Source organism: Eutrigla gurnardus (assembly GCF_963514095.1).
Source record: "Eutrigla gurnardus genome assembly, chromosome: 5".
Classification (NCBI taxonomy): domain Eukaryota; kingdom Metazoa; phylum Chordata; class Actinopteri; order Perciformes; family Triglidae; genus Eutrigla; species Eutrigla gurnardus.
This window is the reverse complement of record NC_139919.1, coordinates 22,904,657-22,923,036: the sequence shown is the minus strand read 5'-3', so window position 1 is coordinate 22,923,036 and position 18,380 is coordinate 22,904,657. Positions and strand designations below refer to the sequence as shown.

The 18,380-nt window shown below is 43.8% G+C and overlaps 5 protein-coding genes across 8 annotated transcripts in view; 2 read left to right on the top strand and 3 right to left on the bottom strand.

Annotated features, from left to right (window-relative positions):
• The first annotated feature begins 172 nt into the window (after positions 1-172).
• mrpl18 (mitochondrial ribosomal protein L18) lies at positions 173-1,699 on the top strand. The gene is made up of 4 exons (XM_084009118.1): positions 173-418; positions 524-692; positions 1,107-1,341; positions 1,436-1,699. Exons 1-4 carry the CDS (start codon positions 343-345, stop codon positions 1,511-1,513), a joined length of 558 nt encoding a protein of 185 aa, XP_083865244.1. The 5' UTR covers positions 173-342; the 3' UTR covers positions 1,514-1,699.
• A 703-nt stretch (positions 1,700-2,402) lies between these two features.
• Positions 2,403-10,944, bottom strand: LOC311013918 (protein phosphatase Slingshot homolog 3). Of its 3 annotated transcripts, none has more exons than XM_084010222.1 (17): positions 10,794-10,944; positions 9,746-9,878; positions 8,563-8,600; positions 8,282-8,468; positions 7,957-8,072; positions 7,751-7,819; positions 6,938-7,003; positions 6,630-6,812; positions 6,389-6,482; positions 6,182-6,310; positions 5,914-5,960; positions 5,632-5,778; positions 4,818-5,018; positions 4,406-4,637; positions 4,224-4,313; positions 4,044-4,130; positions 2,403-3,897 (listed from the first exon to the last, which is right to left on the bottom strand). In XM_084010222.1, the coding sequence occupies exons 2-17, from the start codon at positions 9,791-9,793 to the stop codon at positions 3,760-3,762; spliced, it is 1,872 nt and encodes a 623-aa protein (XP_083866348.1). In that variant the 5' UTR covers positions 9,794-9,878; positions 10,794-10,944; the 3' UTR covers positions 2,403-3,759. The 3 variants fall into 3 exon arrangements, with proteins under 3 accessions (XP_083866348.1, XP_083866349.1, XP_083866347.1); XM_084010223.1 differs by having other exon boundaries at positions 9,746-9,880; positions 10,797-10,941; XM_084010221.1 differs by lacking the exon at positions 10,794-10,944 and having other exon boundaries at positions 9,746-9,919.
• Positions 10,945-11,258: 314 nt separating this feature from the next.
• On the top strand, positions 11,259-14,529 carry grhpra (glyoxylate reductase/hydroxypyruvate reductase a). The gene is made up of 9 exons (XM_084009298.1): positions 11,259-11,495; positions 11,781-11,911; positions 12,554-12,626; positions 12,705-12,821; positions 12,915-13,003; positions 13,183-13,287; positions 13,389-13,524; positions 13,651-13,781; positions 13,893-14,529. The coding sequence occupies exons 1-9, from the start codon at positions 11,410-11,412 to the stop codon at positions 14,012-14,014; spliced, it is 990 nt and encodes a 329-aa protein (XP_083865424.1). The 5' UTR covers positions 11,259-11,409; the 3' UTR covers positions 14,015-14,529.
• A 196-nt stretch (positions 14,530-14,725) lies between these two features.
• On the bottom strand, positions 14,726-17,347 carry LOC311013264 (zinc finger and BTB domain-containing protein 5-like). Of its 2 annotated transcripts, XM_084009297.1 has the most exons (2): positions 16,983-17,347; positions 14,726-16,882 (listed from the first exon to the last, which is right to left on the bottom strand). In XM_084009297.1, exons 1-2 carry the CDS (start codon positions 17,001-17,003, stop codon positions 14,888-14,890), a joined length of 2,016 nt encoding a protein of 671 aa, XP_083865423.1. In that variant the 5' UTR covers positions 17,004-17,347; the 3' UTR covers positions 14,726-14,887. The 2 variants fall into 2 exon arrangements, with proteins under 2 accessions (XP_083865423.1, XP_083865422.1); XM_084009296.1 differs by having other exon boundaries at positions 14,727-17,347.
• A 663-nt stretch (positions 17,348-18,010) lies between these two features.
• The window catches only part of tomm5 (translocase of outer mitochondrial membrane 5 homolog (yeast)), a 985-nt gene continuing 615 nt past the window's right edge, over positions 18,011-18,380 (bottom strand). The window contains exon 2 of the mRNA XM_084009142.1: positions 18,011-18,299. Coding sequence (XP_083865268.1) covers positions 18,265-18,299 — 35 coding nt within the window. The 3' untranslated portion in view covers positions 18,011-18,264. The remainder of the gene's footprint in view (positions 18,300-18,380) is intronic.

The following is an 18,380-nucleotide window of genomic DNA, read 5'->3' as shown; positions in this document are numbered from 1 at the left end:
GATGGTGTGTTATTTCTGTTCTCACTTAAATAATTGTATCATGTTATCACCGTAATTATTATAATCATTATTATTATTTTTTATTCAGTATGAAGACATGCACGCGGAACCCTTGGAGTGCTGGCGTTTATTTCTTTCAGGACTGCTAACAAAGTAGCACCAATTGACCCGGATGTTGTCTGAAAGTCAAAGATGGCGCTCCGCGTGTCACGGCGAATCTTCTGAAATAGCGAATATGTCCTTTTCTTAAGGGCGTGTTGTAACCGAAACCGTGTGGTAGCACGTTAACTGGACTTTAAGTGTTATTTAATCAATGAAGTGAACGCCGTGGGGAGTGAGGAGATGGCTTTGAGTGTGCGGCGGTTGTTGTTGGGTCAAATTCAAAGATGTCGTCAAGTCGTGGCAACAAACCAGACAGGTAAGTTATTTTCTTCATTTCGACCTTCACTGTGTGAACTGTAGCTACCGGAGGTTTGTGTTTTAGTCTAGTTGTTTCTATAAAAACGTGTTGTTTGTGGACCAGCTCGCTGTCTGAGTCAGGCAGCCCCTCAGCCTGAGCCCAGCGCGGATGAAAACGAAGCCGTGAACCCGACCTTTGTGAACAGAAACCCCCGGAACCTGGAGCAGCTGGCTCTGGCTGTGAAGGACCGGGGCTGGAAGACGGTCTGGCCCCACCGGGAGTTCTACCACAGGTGTGTCTATACATATGGTTATGTAACAACTCTTTTTTTTTAAATTATAGATGAAGGTGCATCATAATATCTGTTGGGTATAATCATAAATGTCTCTTTTTCGTGATGATGTCATCACATTGTCAAACTGCCAATTTCACCTGTATTTCAGTGGCTTTGTAGTGTAAATTTAGGCACTAAAATTATCAGTCAAGATAAACATGTACAGACTTCATTGTTCTGCCTTAGTCTGCATTAAACTGTGAGTGCATACATATACAGCCTTAATGTATCCAGTTAAATCGCACTGAGATCTTATTTTGTTAAGGTGACCTGAGTACACAAAGAATAATCACAACTTCTTCTATATTCCCTACATTCCTCTTGTTTCTCTCCCTTCTGTTTTTACGATGTTTGCCTCTCCCATGTTTTCAGGTTGGAGTTTTCCCGCACCCAGCACCATGTGACGGCACACGTGTTCTCCAGCGGCTCTCGCGTCCCGGTGCTCTCCTGCTCCACCACGGAGTGGGCGCTGAAGAAGGAGCTGGCCTCCACAAGCTGCGTGGCAGCGTGCCAGGCTGTGGGCGAGGTGCTGGCGCATCGATGCCAGCAGGCTGGCGTCACCAGGATGGTGTACAGGGCGATTCCCTGGACGTACCGCTCTGATGCTGTGAGTACATGCAGCATGAACTGCTGTCTTTTCCCCCCACGTTAAGTAATCAAGCGCTTCATGTTTGTCTCTCCCTGATCTCTCTGTTTCACAGGTTCAGTCATTCAGGACAGCAATGAAAGAGGGAGGAATCACCCTCAGTGAACCCAGAAGGAAATACATTGGTAATTAAGTTACCGTGTCATTTATCACACCGTTAGTTTGTCAAAATATCCTCTGTATCCCCGACTCTCTGCTCTTTTGAGATTTACGACTGCTGTTATTAAGACTAGGTTAAAGGCAATATGAAGAGAAACAAAATGAGTGATGAAAGTGAGGTTGCTTGTCTGTGTTTTGTGGATAAATAAAATGTTTCTGAACAGAAGCAGTTTTCCTCTACAAGGCCGCATTTTGACTCCTTTCCCAAGGTAGAACAAAACACAACCATATGTTTTTCATAGTTTTGATGATATATACAAAATAGTTTTATATGCCAAAATATATCGACATATACAATGAGGTTTTTCAACATGCTATACTATGACTTTTATAATGAATCAACACACTTTAATATCACATTTGATTTTTTTGACATACTATATGATGCATTTTTTGACATACTATACTGTGACTTTTAAAAATACTATACTGTCTTTTTATGAATTATTTCAACATAGTGGACTATTACTTTTTATAATATCCATGCATTTTTTCAACATGATATGAACCGTTTGTGACTTTTAGACATACTAATCTCTGGATATTTTATACATTTTTCCTCATACTATTGTTTATGGTTTTAGACATCCTACACTATAGCTTTTTTTTATATAACGTATAACTAACTATGACTTAGGACTTTCCAAAATACTATACTTTGACTTGTTTCAACATAGTGGGCTTTATGACATACTACACACTGGTATTTGCTACTACTAGTATACTACTATACTATGACTTCCATTTATTTTAATCTCACGATATTTTATCATAAATAATAATCTTAATACATATACCGTAAGCTTGTGTGAAATATGGATGACGTCGTTGCATCCTTCAATTCAAGAAACAAACCATTTGTTTTGAGTATAATCATTTATTTATACGCTCATAATGCTTGTTGTAAACAAATGTGAGGTGAAGACAGTAGAGAGCTAAACACAACAAGGCATAGAGATGTGGACAAGATTTTTAAAAAAGAGACTTATTCATAGTACAGTGTAATGTTGGCTCAGGCAGTGGGGACAATGTGTGCTGTGTGATTATAAAGTGCATGTTTTCTTTAACAGTGAGCATGCAATGACGCAGGTAAGCTTTAGCTTGGGTTCACTGGATAAAAGTTACACCAGCATGAAAACGAGAATATTCCACCTCAGCATCCATTGATCGTAAGTCTGAAAAAAGTATTTTGAATAATTTACCTCAATCCATTAAATTTCAATATAAATACATGAGAAAACCCTGAACATTTTGCTCGTACATGTTGGCATAAAAGCACATAACATGCATCCAGCAATTATGTGTTGATACATCACTCATGCAAAAACTTTGGGAAGTCACATTTATACTGTAATCAGAGAAACAGTAAGATTCATAGACTACATAACCACCAGCTTGTAGTAAAAACATTAAAAACACCAGTCAGAGAGTTGTATTACATTCTCAGGTTGAAGGCACTCATACAGCTCTGGTGTTTGAATGGGATGATCAAAAACACAATGGGTGACATTGGTTCTTAACATCATAACATGATAAAATATTTTCAATTTAATATATTCATTGGCACATTCGAACACTGTGTTGGCTTGTGCCATATATCTGGCCCTGACATGGTCCATGACTCACGGCTAATATACAGTGAAATCCTCCCATCTGTGATCAATGAATGTGAGGGACCAATGAGAGAGAGAGAGAGAATATGAAAACCTATTTAAAACCATCTGGCAGCACACATTCTCATATTTACAGAGGGAAAGAAAAGGGAGTTGTAATTGCATAGATATCTCTGGAGTGGTGATGCAAGAGCTGAGGAACAGCGGAGGAGGGAGAGACCGGTACTTCTGTACGTGGTGGGATATGTTCTAAAAACACCTAAAAAGAACATGATAATACAACAATGTACACTGATAATGACTTCAGTCATCAGATATCCTGGCTTTCACTGGCATAGCAATGTTACAGCAAGATCCTTTTATCAAAGGTGAACCATCAGCTATCATTCTGAACAGGTGCAATGAAACATAAATTAAAACTCATCATCAAAGGATTTAAAAAAAATAGGGAGTGTACCAGTGTATAAAAACCATAGCATGTGCACAATTTCCTTCAGGTGTTTTTTTTTTTAAGGATTTCCCCCCACCATCTATTTCCTCCTCTCTGCCTCCTTTTTGGGTCCGCCTCCCTCCCATACCTCCCTGCTCATCTCTCTCTTTGAGCACTTCAGGGTTTGCTTTGACCGGCGTCCGGCAGGCTTCGTGGTTCAGGTGAAACATCCACGCATGCCCTCTGGTGAGTCAGACTTCTTCGCATTTGACTACGTATCCGCTGCCCCGGAGACCTATTCGGACTTCCAAGCAGCTTCGAAAAGAAAAAGTAGACGTGTAGCTTATGGAGCAGCTTCAACACCAGGCTCCTCTAAATATTCTCAACTTACAAGTCAATCCTTTGTCTGTAAATCATCGTAACTACAAAGAGCATGAAAGCGAGCACTCGGCTTCATTTACCTGTTCACGTCCTTTATCCTCGTCACTGATGGACTGCATGAGGGAAAAGAGGTTCATCCTGCCGCTGCGATTAACGCTTGGAGCGACCTTGAGATGAGAGAATGGAAATCAACATCAAAAGATGAGGGGAGAGGTTAACAGCTTCAGATCCAGCGTGTCACTAAAGCTGTGTCGGCTCACCTTGTCTGGTTCGTTAACTGTGATCGAAGGGGGTCCTGTCTGCCCGGGTCCCTGGTTGGCCTCAGATTGGGGCGTGGGCTCTTCAAACACCTGTGTTGTGTTTGAGAAATAAAAGGATTGAAGTTAAAACAGAAATCTGCAGGATTTAAAATGCCAATGACATAATCGATGAATCTAATTACCTCTGTGTCTCCCTCTGGGTCATGTTTTTCATCTGGGCTAGCCAAATCTTTTTCATCTGGACTCTCTACATCGTCCTCATCATAATCATCAATTCCCTCGTCCTCCTCATCGTCCTCCTCATCGTCCTCCTCCTCCTCGGGCTTTCCTTCCTCCCCTCCCTCCTTCTTGTGTACTGACTTTTGTCTGTGGTCTCTTGACTTTCGCCTCCAGAGGGCGCTGTGACGCTGCTGGCTGCAATGATTAAGGAACACAAAACAATCCTCACAAACCCATAATAAAAAAAATATCTAAAATGCCACAGACTGGTAAAAAACTTGAGAAAATATTATATTTTTATTGTCTTTTTTCACAACGGATGACTCATCCGAGATCTTTGTGATACAGAGCATGGGGCCCAGCACCAGGCCTCACCTTGCATTGAGGATGCCGTTGTAGGTCTGCAGCTGCTTCTTGAAGCTGTCGTTGGGCTTGATGATGGACCGGCAATCCTGAACGAAGGTCAGCGCCGTTTCAAGCGGCCATTGGTGATGCTTCATGGCGAAGGCGATCACGGTGGATGCAGAGCGGGAAACGCCCATCTTACAGTGAACCAACACGGCCTGTCCACTCTTCCTGCGACACACGGAGATCGAGAGAAAATCGCTGACTATTACTCAACTGACAGGAAATATAAGTAACGGTGTAATCGCTCAAACTGAGGCAGAGCTAGGGACAAAAGTACATGATGTAAAAGAGTAGTACAATATTATGAGAAACTTTCACTTCCTAGCAGAGAGTTGGATGAGAGAACTGATAGAAACAGAAGTTAGTGAGCTTTAGAGATGCTGGTGGGCACATTTTATAACCATTCAACGGAGCCAGGCTAGCTGTTTCCACTCTTTGTGCTAAGCTAACTGTCTTGTGGATCCACCTTCATATTTTATTTTATGTCAGATTGATAGCAATCTTACCCTTTCAAACTTTTGCTTTAAAAAGCACGGGAGAATATCTGCACTAGTCTGCGTAACGAACCTTTAAGTGTGTCTAACATTTCCCTTCCTGATTGAGCTTCAGGCCAGTCGGAGAAGTCACACGTACATGTCACACGCTAGTGCTGACGTGGTTTTAATGCATCATAATTGGACAATTCTAAATGAGATGTGGTTCGTGACACAAATGTATTAGTGATATGCCTTTCGTCTGACTGATTTTACATGCCTTCAGATGTTTGGGGTTTCAGCACTACCTTGCAGCGTCGATGAAGTTGTATGTGTCTTTCCAGTAAGGAAGCAGGTCTGTGGCTTCCACGTCGTACACTCTTATGTTCATATAAGTGAAGGACTCCGGGAAAAAGTTGTCAATCTCCCTCGTCACGTTGAGAATATAGCCCACACTGAAAAACATACAGACGTCAACTTAGTTGCTAGGTGACTCAGCAAAACACCAAGTCACGAGACAATGGGAAACTGACATGAACAACAACAACAACACGCAGAACTATAGACAAATGCTGCGTGTGAACACTGACTTGTTTTTCTGCAGCTCCTCAAAGTTAGCTGCGTTCCACTCGGAGCCCTAAAACAAGATAAAGAGTGAGAGGTTCAGTCGAGTGCACAAAAGAAAGGGCCGTCTTCCCTATCGCTGTCAACACAGATGTCCCACAAAAAGGGGAAGTGACAGTCACATCCTGATGAAAGTAGATTTCTGTTACTTTCATTACTAAAGCATAAGAGAGGCTTCTCAGCGTGCTGCCGAAATAAATGTATTACTGTCTTTGAAGCCAAGTAATCACTCACCAGGTAAAGGTAGTCAAATATTTTGGAGGGTTTGTCCATCTGAGCCATGGTGACCAGGATCTCGTTGTCAATGTACTCCTTGAAGGGTCTCATGTCGAAGCCCGTCCTGGTCTCCAGGGCAGTGTGCACCTACGGTGGCAAAGGCGAGGTCAAATTACACAGGCGTACATCCATTTTAACCTATTATTTTCTGCCCGTAGGTCTTACCATTTTAGACGTGAGGTTGTCCAGGTCTTCGGTCCTCAGGATGTCCCTCAGGTGCTCTTTGATCAGCCCCTCATGGGAAGTTCTCTCCGCCGAGCTTCCCGTGCAAGAAAAGAGTTAAACTTGAGTACAAGCTAACACGTGAGCACTAAAAACAACATTCATCTCATTCCCACATGTATAGCAGAGGTGGAATGTTACTGAATACATTTACCTTCAGTTAAAGGTACTTGTTATTACTCACGTCTGTCCGTGACTGTCCCTGCGGACCGACTCCAGGTCGTTCATGGCTTCCCACTCGTTTAGGCAGAAGCGGTCTGACTCGGTGTGCTGGTGGTAATGCTGGGCCCACTCCAGACCGTTGCCCGGGATCACCGCCGCCTTGACCGCCCGCTCGCAGCACCCGTGCAAAGCCTGCAACACTGACCTTACAGTGGTGGGGAGGACAAAAGATTATGTACATTTGAGGCCCTTTAAAATCTCAGTTTTTGTTGTTAAAGTGCTTTAGGAAGTAATGTGCTGGATGCTTAAGTAAGTTTCAACATTACTCACCACATGGTCTGCATGGACACAGGCTTAAAGATTCTGATCTCTTCAGCTGTGGTCACGCTGAAACCACTGTGGAAAGACAGGAGTATGAGCTGCGATACTAAGAAGAAAGTAAAACTGAGGAAGTAACACTGATAAGAAGCCTTTTTCGACTACATCGAAGGAGACAAAGAGCTTTTTCACTGTAAATTAGTGATGGTTCGTGTGGAGAATGAAAATGTGAGGACAGTGAGAGGGAGAGAGAAAGAGGAGTTGATGAGTGTGAACATGCTGGTGCCAATAAGAGCATATTTTTTTGCAATCAGTGGATTAGTAAAAAAAACAGCAGTGCAGAGCAGAGCTGATAACTGAGTTTCACAGCGCCCTTCTCCACACCTCCTCTGAACAATGACAGCTAAGAAGAATCCAATCATTCTTCAAGTATTAATCACAGCATAGCTGGTTGTTAAGGTCACTAAAACTCAGACTAAAACTGAGTTGGAATGGACATTTGGGGTTCTGGAAAGACCACAATGCAACCAGGGAGTTACTTTCATTAACGCGAAAGAAGCCAACCATACTTTGCTGTAATTTCATTTGCAAAAACACATGATTTCCATGCTTATGTAAGGGTCTGAGTGATGGATCGGAGTGGTTGTAATTCATAGAGAATGACTCGGCTCCATAAATAGCGATCATTACTCATTCCTGATCTCTGGCCAGAAACCCAGAGAGATCAGGCCACACCGTCTGTGCTGCAGCCTCACAAACGCATTACTTGTGTGTTTACACTTTCAATTCATTCCTCAATCACTTAAAAAAAAAAAAAAATCTTACCCGTCTCCATCCAGATAAACCTGTGTGTCGCTCCATACTGGCAGAACCAGGCCGATGGTACACTGATCGCTGCAGAAACCCAAGACGAGGAAGGACGTTTAAACTTGTCAAAGCTGAATCAGAAATTATTAACTGAATGGAAATCTTATCTCTGTGACACTGTACACCTGAAACTTGATTACAAACACACACACACACACACACACCTGTCTGAGTTGGGGAAATCCATGCCCAGCAGGATGCTCTCCTGTTTGTTGCTGAGGGTGGAGACGACGATCAGATACCTGACTCTGACCGAGCTGACTGACTCCAACTGCACGGCCTGCAGGACAGAGCGCAGCAGGGAGACATTGGATGCGTTAATTAGAAATAACTAACAATGAATGTACTTCATATACAACATATCTGAAGCTACACACTAAACAAAACAAGAACACAATATAATAACAAATATTATTATACAGTACATGGAGAAGGATTACTTTTTCTAACCAAGGAGATGTCTTTGTGTGTGTCATTTTGAAGGCTCACCAGCTTGATGGTGTCTTCTGGTCGGAGCTGTTCCACCATGGCATGCAGCTGTCTGTGCCTTGTGTTTGGAGCTTCACCGCCTTCATTTACAGGAGAAGGTGGAGAAGGAGAAGCCTCCTCATCAAGGCCAACCCTCTCATCGTCTTCCAGCAGAAGGACTGCTCCCTTCACAAGGGCAAAGCTCTCCCTACAGACGGACAGAGATCAGGTAGTATAATGCTGCTGTAACCAACGACAACTGGGAATCGTTTTGTTAGCACTGTAATCACTAATATATCTACCTTTTCTGAAGTCTCCCTCTTCTTTGGAGGCTTTCATCCTTCAAAAAAAAATTACAATTAAAATGTATTTATATACATTTTTAGCTGTTGTTTTTTCTTCAAATATATTTTTATAAATTGTAGTTTTTCTTCTCTTAGTCTATTCTATAAATCAGTTCTAAGCAGGCGCTCGAGTAGAAATACACAATACGAGTAATCATGGTTTTTATTATCTTCCTAAACGGCTCGTTTCTTGCCAACACATTTCCTGGGAACTTTGGAGGAATCGCGTGTGATCTATTTCCTGTTGAGATGTGTGGACACAAAGGCCAGGAAATAAATGCTCAGTAATTTCACAGGTGAAATGCAGTGCAAAACAAATCAAGGTGCGGTGGAAGACAAAAAGAGTGATATGTTAGCACATGGAAGAGGATACTAAGGAGGGGTAAAAACAACAGTTCTGGCAGCAAATTGATAGAAGGATAAGAAATAAAGGAGTAATACAATACAAGAAAGGAGAGCAGGAGGAGAATAAGAAAGAGGGAGAAGTAGCGGTAGTAACAAGGGTTCACAGAGAAAGAAACATGAGACAGTAACATTACCTGTTACGCAACTGACAAGTCCAGACAGAGTCAAGAAAAAAAAAAGAAAAAGAAAATAAAGAAGTGGGCAGGAGCCGGGAGAGGAATGATGAGGGTTTGGAGAAGAAAAAAAAGGAGAGAACACAAGTTAAGATAGTAGAGTGATTCGATATGCAACAAAAAAAAATGTGACTTGGACCCACAGTCGGGTCATTTATGGTTTAGTTGGCAATGACAAAGACCTCGGATGTAAAGTTAAATAATCTCCATGAGAGAGTGACGGAATGAAAGGAGATCAAGTTAAAAACAGAGGCTGATGACATGTAGGGCTTAAATGATTAGATGTGTCTTTTAAAAAAAACTACAACTGATTCAATCTCTCTCTGAAATCACTGTGATAAATGTGAATGGTAACTAAAGTTGATGATGATGACTATATCTGTGGCATGTTTGCCCTGCAAGTCAATCATTAGTGATGATCCAGGAATGGCTGCTATTCATGCAGAACTTGCGAGGGTCCAGGGTGAGCAGCTCCTATAGTTCTCGCTCTAATAACTTATCTTTGGATATGATGCAAAATTCCCAACGTGTGTACGGCAAGGCACGGGGATGATTGAACTCACTGGAGCAGTGTTGATGGATGGGAGCCTATGCAGGGTTAACAGAGCCATTGCAGAGTGCAGGTCTGTCTCCACTAAGCCTGCGAGTGCTGGCAGGCTCAGACAGGCTCCACAGGTTTCCTCGGCCAAAAGTGTGCTGTGGGCGTGACAAACTGTGTTATTACTCAAATGGAACGTGGATATTTGGGTTGGAGTACAACTAAACAGGCTTTATAACACGGATTCCTAAAGAAAAGTCGGAGGAAGTTAATTGTCGGCTTTAAGGAGTCCTGATAGTTTCACTGCTGTTTAACCCAGAAGAGGTAGAGTTGGGGTAGCATGGGATATAATTAAATACCAGAGACTATTACACATCTCTGGTTGTTTTATGGCATCTTTGCTCACTGACCTGACAGGATTTACAATATTTTTTTAATATTAATGTGATGTTATGTGCCTTGATATTTTAGTAATCCTCCACCCTAGAATCAACAGAAGACAGACATTTCTATCCGGTTATGTAATCTACTTATGAGTTACTCAATTGAATTCCAATAAAATGTCATTGTTTGCATGATATAAACACTGATACCAAGATACACATGTAAATATACTGTAATAGAAGGTTTTATCCATAAAAAAATTGAATGACATTCCTTGTGCTGGAACAAAACTGCATTCCTTTGGTGCAAATCGATAGAAAAGAAAAACATTACGTATCATTTCATTATAATTATCATTATTATTATGCAGAGTAATATAAGAAAACTAGAATCTAAAGAAGTATATTATTAATATTGTATATACATGTTCTTGTGACTGCAAGACGCGGTAACGCCTGCGTTATATGACAAATGGTCGTTGCATGCAGATAATGACAAACATTTCTATCTTGAGGACAGGACAGGGATCATAAAGAAGTGGCGTGAGTCTGACTGAAGACATAAAACCAGTGGTTCGTCACTGCAAAAACAACAAGTATCCGAGCTAACAGCTGACGCTAACGTTAGCCGCTGCTAACGTGAATATATATAAAAGGTCCCCTTTAAAAGAAGACATGTTGTTTTCTCACCTTTTTCCAGACTCGGTATCCACTCTAATTTCCTGCTTTCAGCGCTCCTCGTTTCTTCCTCGAGTGTTCGGTGCTTCTTATTCCGCCTTTTAAGGGCGAAGACTTGACCGTTTACAGCTCAGCGGCAGCCCCAGCGGAGGAGAGACGATCACCCACTGGAGCAGCGGTGCACTAGGACGAAGACGCAGGAGTGGCCAATGACGTCATACGCAAGGAGGCACGTCGACCCCATACATGGTTAAACCGCAGACAAACGACTGATGGTTTATTTACCGTAACATAGTATTTAATTTTTATTTTTTTTACAGTTGACAGTCTGACTGACAATAAAACAGACAAGAAGACTTTTTACATTTTTATCTTTTACATTAAATTAGATAAAAAATAGTCCATTAGAGACGGAAGGTTGTAGCTCCACGCATGCGCAGTACCGTGAATGAAATCAAGTACTTCCTGCTGTCTGGAGGAGCCAAGTTTAGTTTTCTCACAGTGTGTGGAGGAGCAGACGTACACAAGCTGTGTGGGCCGAGTGTGTAGAAGACGTCCGTGTGCTCCACTAAGTTATACGGTCGACTGTCCGAAGAGGAATGTTACTCCGTTTCGACCGTTCAATGAGATGCAGACAGTTGCTAAAACGATGAAGGTGTTCGTGACGAGGCGCATCCCGCAAGAGGGGATGAAGATCCTGTCGGCGTCCGGAGTGTATGCAACCGGTTAAACTGTTACATAACTGTCATTTGATGTCGGCGAGGCAGTATTTACTGAATAACAGCAGGCTACGTGGCTGTCCTTCACAGCAGACTGTCTTTACTTTCAACCATATGTTATGGCTGTCATCAGACTCTTCTGTAGCCAATAGAAACTGAGATCTAAGAATTAAAGTCCTCCGTGACCTCGTCAAGTGTCACACTTACATGCCTAAATCAGTTTGACTGACATGTCATCTCATGCACATGTTTATCATCTTCTCTGTGTCCATGGTAACAGGTGTGAGGTGTCTCTGTGGGACTCTGATGAACCCGTACAGAGGGCAGATCTTCTCAAAGGGGTGCAGGGGGCTCACGGTCTTCTGTGTCTGCTGTCGGACAAGATCGATGCCGAGGTTCTGGATGCTGCAGGTACTTTGAGTGTGTGTGTGTGTGTGTGTGTGTGTGTGTGTGTGTGTGTGTGTGTGTGTGTGTGTGTGTGTGTGTGAAATCTGAAATGATCCACTTGGCCACACTGAGTTCTACAGCTGAGGGGCTCAGAGAAAAGGCATGGTCACCTTAAGTGATGAAGTCCAGATCTTGAAGCACCAGTAGGACCCAGCCAGAGACTCTCAAGCTACGATAATTACGAGTTAGCACATGTCATTTGTTCTTTTTTGATCATGTGATCAGTCTATAGCGATGACAGGAAATGAGAACAGAGAGAGGCAACAAAGTTCCCCTCTTGGATTCATATCGTCATCACAATTCATGGTCAGCATCACAGCCACAAAGCCACTTTGATTCATTGTTGTAAAACAATAAAACGTGGAAACCTCCGAGGGAGGTGAATACTTCTTGTAGACACTGTCACACTGGTATGAAACAGAGAAGAGCAACACATTTATACAAAAACAATAATATATTTTAAACGGATTAATTGATGATCCAAATCTCTGCAGATGAGTTTTCTATTGATCAGCTTGTCTGAGCTCTAATTATGTCAAACAGTATTAATAGTGTTCATCCAGCGTCTCGATGTCAGTGTTTCAGCTGGTCTGTCTCTGATTCCAGGTCCAAACCTGAAAGTAATCAGCACCCTGTCGGTGGGTTTCGACCACATGGCTCTCGACGAAATCAAAAAACGGTAGGTTACATTAAAAAAAAAACTACAGTATCCTAAATGTCATGTGGCTTCTAAGTTACATCTGTTTGTTTTCAACAGTAATATACGTGTTGGATACACTCCAGATGTCCTGACTGACGCCACAGCAGAACTGACCGTAGCGCTGCTGCTGGCCACTGCTCGCAGACTACCAGAGGGAGTGGAGGAGGTCAAAAAGTCAGCATCACCAAGCTCCAGGTTTATACTAATCAGTGTCTACTTTGTTCAAGAGACAAAAATGGTCATGTCGTCTTTTCCTTTCTCTCTCAGTGGAGGCTGGAGCTCTTGGAAGCCTCTCTGGCTGTGTGGTTATGGTCTGTCTGGCAGCACAGTAGGCGTCATTGGACTGGGACGCATTGGTGAGGCTTGTTGTTGCTGCTTCATTTACTTAAGCACCGTACCTTCATTATCACAGGATGTAATATCATATGACTATATCCTGAGGTCAAATGGTGTGTTGCCCTACCCAAATAGCATCCTGTCATATAACGAACTTTAATCTGTTCAAAGGTGAATAACTGGTGGTGTTTGTGTTCAGGCACGGCCATCGCTCAGAGACTCATGCCCTTTGGAGTGAAGAGGCTGCTGTACTCTGGGAGAACAGTCCTCCGGGCCTCCGCTGCTGAGCTGAATGGCGAGTTTGGTAAGAAAGAGGAGAGAAACTGATTAGAAGAAGGGGTTTTAGTTCATAGGTTTACATATTTGATCTGTTTCCCTTTGTTCTGCTGCCTCTCTGTTGGACAGTTCCCCTGGACACACTGGTGTCTGAGAGCGACTTCATAGTCGTTTCCTGCTCCCTGACGCCACAAACCCAGGGGCTGTGTAACAAGGCCTTCTTCGGCAAGATGAAGAACACGGCAGTGTTCATCAACTCAAGCAGGTACATCTCTTAACGTGTGCACTGTGCATTATGGGAAAAGCACTGGTTTGGAAACATACTCCGTATTGACATATTCTCTTGTTTATGCGCGTAAAGGATGAAGATGTGGTGAATTATTGTTTTCAGGGGAGCTGTGGTGAACCAGGAGGATCTGTACGAGGCTTTGGCCAGCGGACAGATAGCTGCAGCTGGACTAGATGTCACAACACCTGAGCCACTCCCGACGGATCACCCTCTTCTGACACTTAAAAACTGTGGTGAGTAGAGAAGATTCTAAATATGTTGACATGTTTTTTATTTCACATGTCCTTTTTATCTGACTGGATTATCTTTTTAATGGTATTTCTGTCCTCTCGTATCTTGTGCAGTGGTGTTGCCACACATTGGCAGTGCCACCTACTCCACGAGAGGCATCATGGGAGCTTTGTCAGCTCAAAACCTGCTGGGAGGTTTACAGGGCAAAGAAATGCCCAGTGAACTCACCTTCTAACCCCCCGAAACTGCACCGCTGTGCCTACTTCCTCATCTGGTGCTACAATAACAGATACAAGTTATGAACTGGTCTAGTAATAGTCTTGTATGAGTGGAGAAGGGATGAAAAATAAGAATATTAATGTAGTTCAGATATGCTCAGATGCATGTTTCGCCACATCAACGTAAACTTGAAAGTCACAGATACTAATGAGTTGTTTAATATACAGTGTGCAGTTTTGAGGAAGGAAATGCTCGGTGCAAGATTTAATCATCTCGGACGTATTCAAGTTCTTGAAAAAGAGTCTAATGAAGAAACTAGCAGCACTCCTTAACATTGGTTGTCATCGAAAAAAACAATGTACTAAATGTAAAGCCTGTAAAGACTAGCATTTAATATCTCCGTCTGCACTTTATTCTGCATTTTTCAATGTTGGTACAACACAATACAGCACTCCAGTTTTCTGTGAAATGGAATTTCTCTGAAGAATAAAATGTTACGCCAGTTTAAACGTCATGCTGCATCTTGTTTTTTTGTTTTTTTTTTAGAAATGCCTCATACTCACAATAGATTTAGGATAATTGAAAAGTGACTTAAGTGCATATTTTATTCTCATCACTCTTAACACCAGACAAACAAAAACAAGTTATTCTTTGAGAATATTTTCAGTGCATTCACATCAGTTTGGCAAAGATTGTATCTGTTACATTTTATGTAATAATACTGTAAAAATCACAACATGGTTGGGAAGATGGAGAAAACATTAAAAACTTTAAAAGCGAATTGACTTTGAGTTCATGTGACATAAAATCAAAAGCAAATCAGGTTGTAGTTAATAAATAATCAAAAGTATAAAGAATTGTGTGAATCAATCAGCCAGGTACGTCCAGCTTACAGCAGCGTATCTGGGAATGATTGGTCGTCTTTCCAGTTCAGGCAGGTGTTTTTTGAGTGCTTATACAGATGAGAGGACTGGCTGAAGCGTTTGCCACACTTGGGACAGGGATAGGGCTTTTCCCCCGTGTGGACACGAATATGTTTCTTACAGTCAGTCAGGTTCATGAAGGTCTTACAGCAGATTTTGCAGGCGTATTTCTTCTCCCCTTCCACCAACAGCACATGGTCTTCAGCAGCCGCCTTCTTGCACTTGGACAGAACGTCCTCTGAAGCTCTGGTCAGAGGCGGACGCTCTGCGGCGTCCGATGCACAGGAACTATCCGTGCCGGCTTCTGATCCAGGTGGCACTTTGGGGGCGATGCGGCGGAAGGTTGTCGCCCCTGAGATTTTCCCAGCCCTGGAGGTTTGGATGAGGGAGGCTTCCAGACCGAGGCCTGGTCGGATGCCGCTCAGGAACCCTGCTAACGAGTTCTGCGCGGGCTGAAGGATGAGCGTGTCGCTGAAAGCGGGGCCCTGGGTCGGGAGAAGCTGCTGCAAGGGGACAGACGTTACTGGGAAAACTAGTGAGGAATCGGAGGACTGAGCTGACGAGGCTTCTCCTGAGTTATGACACAGTTCGTCAGTAACTCCAGCTTCTGCAGGAGCATCACTGGCAGCAGCGGCCGCTGCAGTAGCGGCAGCAGTAAGGCTAGCCAGACTCTCTTCCTCCTCCAAAGCTCCCATTACGCTTTCACTACTGGGATTGAGGAAGCAGGAAAAAGCCAGTTCAGACAGGCTGTCTAGTCCTTCACCGTCTACTGACTCCTCACCCAAATCTCCAGCCTCTCTGTGTGCAGCGGTTTCAAAATCTGTGCACAGCTGCGACTGTAAAGAGCTAACATCCCCCTCTGTCGGGCAGACTGTGGCCATCTTCTCCTCGTTCAGATGTGCATCCAAACTGTCCGTGAAGTCTCGTGGTGGAGAGAGAGAGGGACTGTTTGGTAAATCTGGGTAGTATGAGCTCATATTTTCCTTTTTCACCTCAATCACTGGCACCTTTGGCTCCTCCCCTTCTTCCTCCCCTTCTTCTCCCACCTTTACTTTGACCACAGTGTCTCCATCTCCACCCTTCTCCCACGCACCTACGTCTCCTGTGCTGCTGTCCGATTGGCTCGGCAGCTGAATCTCCTCCGACTCTCCCTTGGTTGCTTCGTATTTCTCCTCCACCTCCTCCTCCTCCTCCTCGCCTCGGCTCTCCCACAGTCTGTCGGTCGTCTTCAGGCAGTCCGGGGACAGCAGCTCCTCTCCACCCTCCTCTGTGCTGACGGTGCTTCTAGTGACAGTGGGTGAACACTCCTTATAGTTTCCCTCGGCCAGCCTACAGGACCTCTTCCTGCCACCGAACCCGTCCTCCTGTGACTTCCTCTTGTGCACCAAAACAGGCGCAGCACTCTGCTCCCCCACCACCCCCTGGGTTTCAACCCCACCAGACTGACTAACCTCCACTCCCAGTTCCTCCTCGTCGATGCACTCCTCCATGACAGATGTGGCCTGCTGAAGCAAGGCGGCCGGTGGGCTCTGCTGCTGCTGCACTGACCTCCAGCCTTTCGGGGGCGACGCAGGAAAGTTTTTCCTGGACAGGTGGAGCTTGCAGGCCTTCACCACAGTGTTGAGATGCAGGTGAGACGCTGCCAACAGCACGTCCATCACATTGGAGGCCCCGGGAGAGAGGCTGGAGGTGTAAATCATGTCGAGCAAGGTGGAGAAGGCCTCTGGGGTGACCACCTCTGGATCCAGCTCCATCACACTGGGGGGCCTACCTCCACCGGTGTCGGCTCCTGGCCTCCCGACCTCATCACCACCGTCGTTGGAGGTCAGAAGAGCCCTGAAGTGGGTGCTGCATGCGGCCAGGATGGAGCGGTGAGCCTGGAAGCTCTGGCCTCCGACCACCACCACACAGTCGCACAGCTGGGCATGGAGGCGCTGCTGGTTGAGCTGCTTGAAGATGTGCTGGAAATGACCCGGAAAGTCCATATTAGTCAGTGGAGTCGGTTGTTATTTAATATTGCAGGTGTTATATTGGTAGCATCAGTGGCGCTACCGGCAATACAATAACAGCAGCGAAGGTCATTCAACGCGTCTCGTTGTCCACATGTCGTCATCGGTCTGGCTGGACTCTGACATCTCACAGACGCTTCCCTCCGATGTGTTGTCTGGTGTTTTGTCCGTTGTCTGTTCCCGACAGACGCCCTGGGAGTATGGGCGGGCCTGGTCCAACAATAACACGGAAGGATGCGGCGGCGTTTCCCGCTTTGTCTCCGGGAACAGCCGGGTATCTGCACGGCGGTTCTTCTCCTACTAACGCTTAAATAATATCCAGAATTGTTCCCTTTTTATGGTTTTATAGTAATCATAAATGCTACTGAGTTGGAGCGCTCAGACTGCCCGGTTTAGCGCCCACCGTCGACGCCTCCATCACTTGTAGTCTCATCAGCCTCCGAATCAAACAGCGCCCCCAGGTGTGAGGTTGTGGAAGTGCACCTTTAGTCACAGTTGGTTAAATCAATCTAATTAAATCATCTGATGACTGTTTACTGTATTCTATGGCATTTATCAACATTAGTAGAAGATAAAATCTGTGTTACCTGTAGATGACGTGAGACTTTACGTGATTTAAAAGTGTATGCTAATACTATTTCTGAATCCCAGCTTGAACTGATAGCTTCCCAATTAATTGAGTCTATACTGTAAATACACAGATTTAGGTGCTTTGTAGAGCAGGACTGTCCTAAGCAGTCATCATTGAGTTAATGGCAGAGAAAAACTATACACTATTATTTACACTAAAAATACAAACAAATCCAGCACCATCCAGTCTTCCAGCACTATAAATAGGTAGTAGGTATCAGAGAATTGTTATTGCAGCTGCAGATATCTGTAATTAAGTTTATAAACAGACAGCAATAGACCTCTACATAATTTCTTGGTTTATTTTCAGTGTTCTTGTGTTTACATACCCATTCATATAAATATCAAAAAACATCTGCCTCGCAGTGTACATTTGCAATGCAATTTGACAGTTGCCATTCGATTGAACTGAGCAGATGTGCTGTTTAAAAACAAACCAACAAAAATAAACACGGTTTAATTTTTAATGCGTGAACACATCAGGCATGCACGCTCAACTTTGCATTTAACAATGATCATAATCTGTAAATAAAAAAATAAGAAAGGACAAATGAGAACAAGGTGTGTTCCCTCAGGTGCAGTGATGGATAGACACCGGTCATCTCGAGCACAATTTGCTGCTACGGCCCCAGTGGTCTGCTGATGATGGTCCATACTGGCGCTGATGGGAGTAAACTGGCGGAGGAGGAGATCTGCTGTTTGGCTCATATGCTGTCCAGCTTCTTTAGCACATATGGGGCTGTAAACACAGAAAACACAGATGAAACGTTACTATTCAGACCTTCAATATGGTGAGTTTTAGGATGTTGTGTGTTTTAGC

What these genes read in the sequence shown, in the direction of transcription:
- mrpl18 (XM_084009118.1), top strand. Translation starts at nt 343, where the DNA reads ATGGCTTTGAGTGTGCGGCGGTTGTTGTTGGGTCAAATTCAAAGATGT. An exon ending in CACCGGGAGTTCTACCACAG is followed by an intron (nt 693 to 1,106) that starts GTGTGTCTATAC and finishes CCATGTTTTCAG; the next exon opens with GTTGGAGTTTTCCCGCACCC. An exon ending in GGACGTACCGCTCTGATGCT is followed by an intron (nt 1,342 to 1,435) that starts GTGAGTACATGC and finishes TCTGTTTCACAG; the next exon opens with GTTCAGTCATTCAGGACAGC.
- LOC311013918 (XM_084010222.1), bottom strand. Translation starts at nt 9,793, where the DNA reads ATGGCTCTGTTAACCCTGCATAGGCTCCCATCCATCAACACTGCTCCA. An exon ending in CAGAAGACACCATCAAGCTG is followed by an intron (nt 8,073 to 8,281) that starts GTGAGCCTTCAA and finishes TCTGTCCTGCAG; the next exon opens with GCCGTGCAGTTGGAGTCAGT. An exon ending in GAGGAGCTGCAGAAAAACAA is followed by an intron (nt 5,779 to 5,913) that starts GTCAGTGTTCAC and finishes TATGTTTTTCAG; the next exon opens with TGTGGGCTATATTCTCAACG.
- grhpra (XM_084009298.1), top strand. Translation starts at nt 11,410, where the DNA reads ATGCAGACAGTTGCTAAAACGATGAAGGTGTTCGTGACGAGGCGCATC. An exon ending in ATCCTGTCGGCGTCCGGAGT is followed by an intron (nt 11,496 to 11,780) that starts GTATGCAACCGG and finishes CCATGGTAACAG; the next exon opens with GTGTGAGGTGTCTCTGTGGG. An exon ending in TGAGCTGAATGGCGAGTTTG is followed by an intron (nt 13,288 to 13,388) that starts GTAAGAAAGAGG and finishes TCTGTTGGACAG; the next exon opens with TTCCCCTGGACACACTGGTG.
- LOC311013264 (XM_084009296.1), bottom strand. Translation starts at nt 16,906, where the DNA reads ATGGACTTTCCGGGTCATTTCCAGCACATCTTCAAGCAGCTCAACCAG.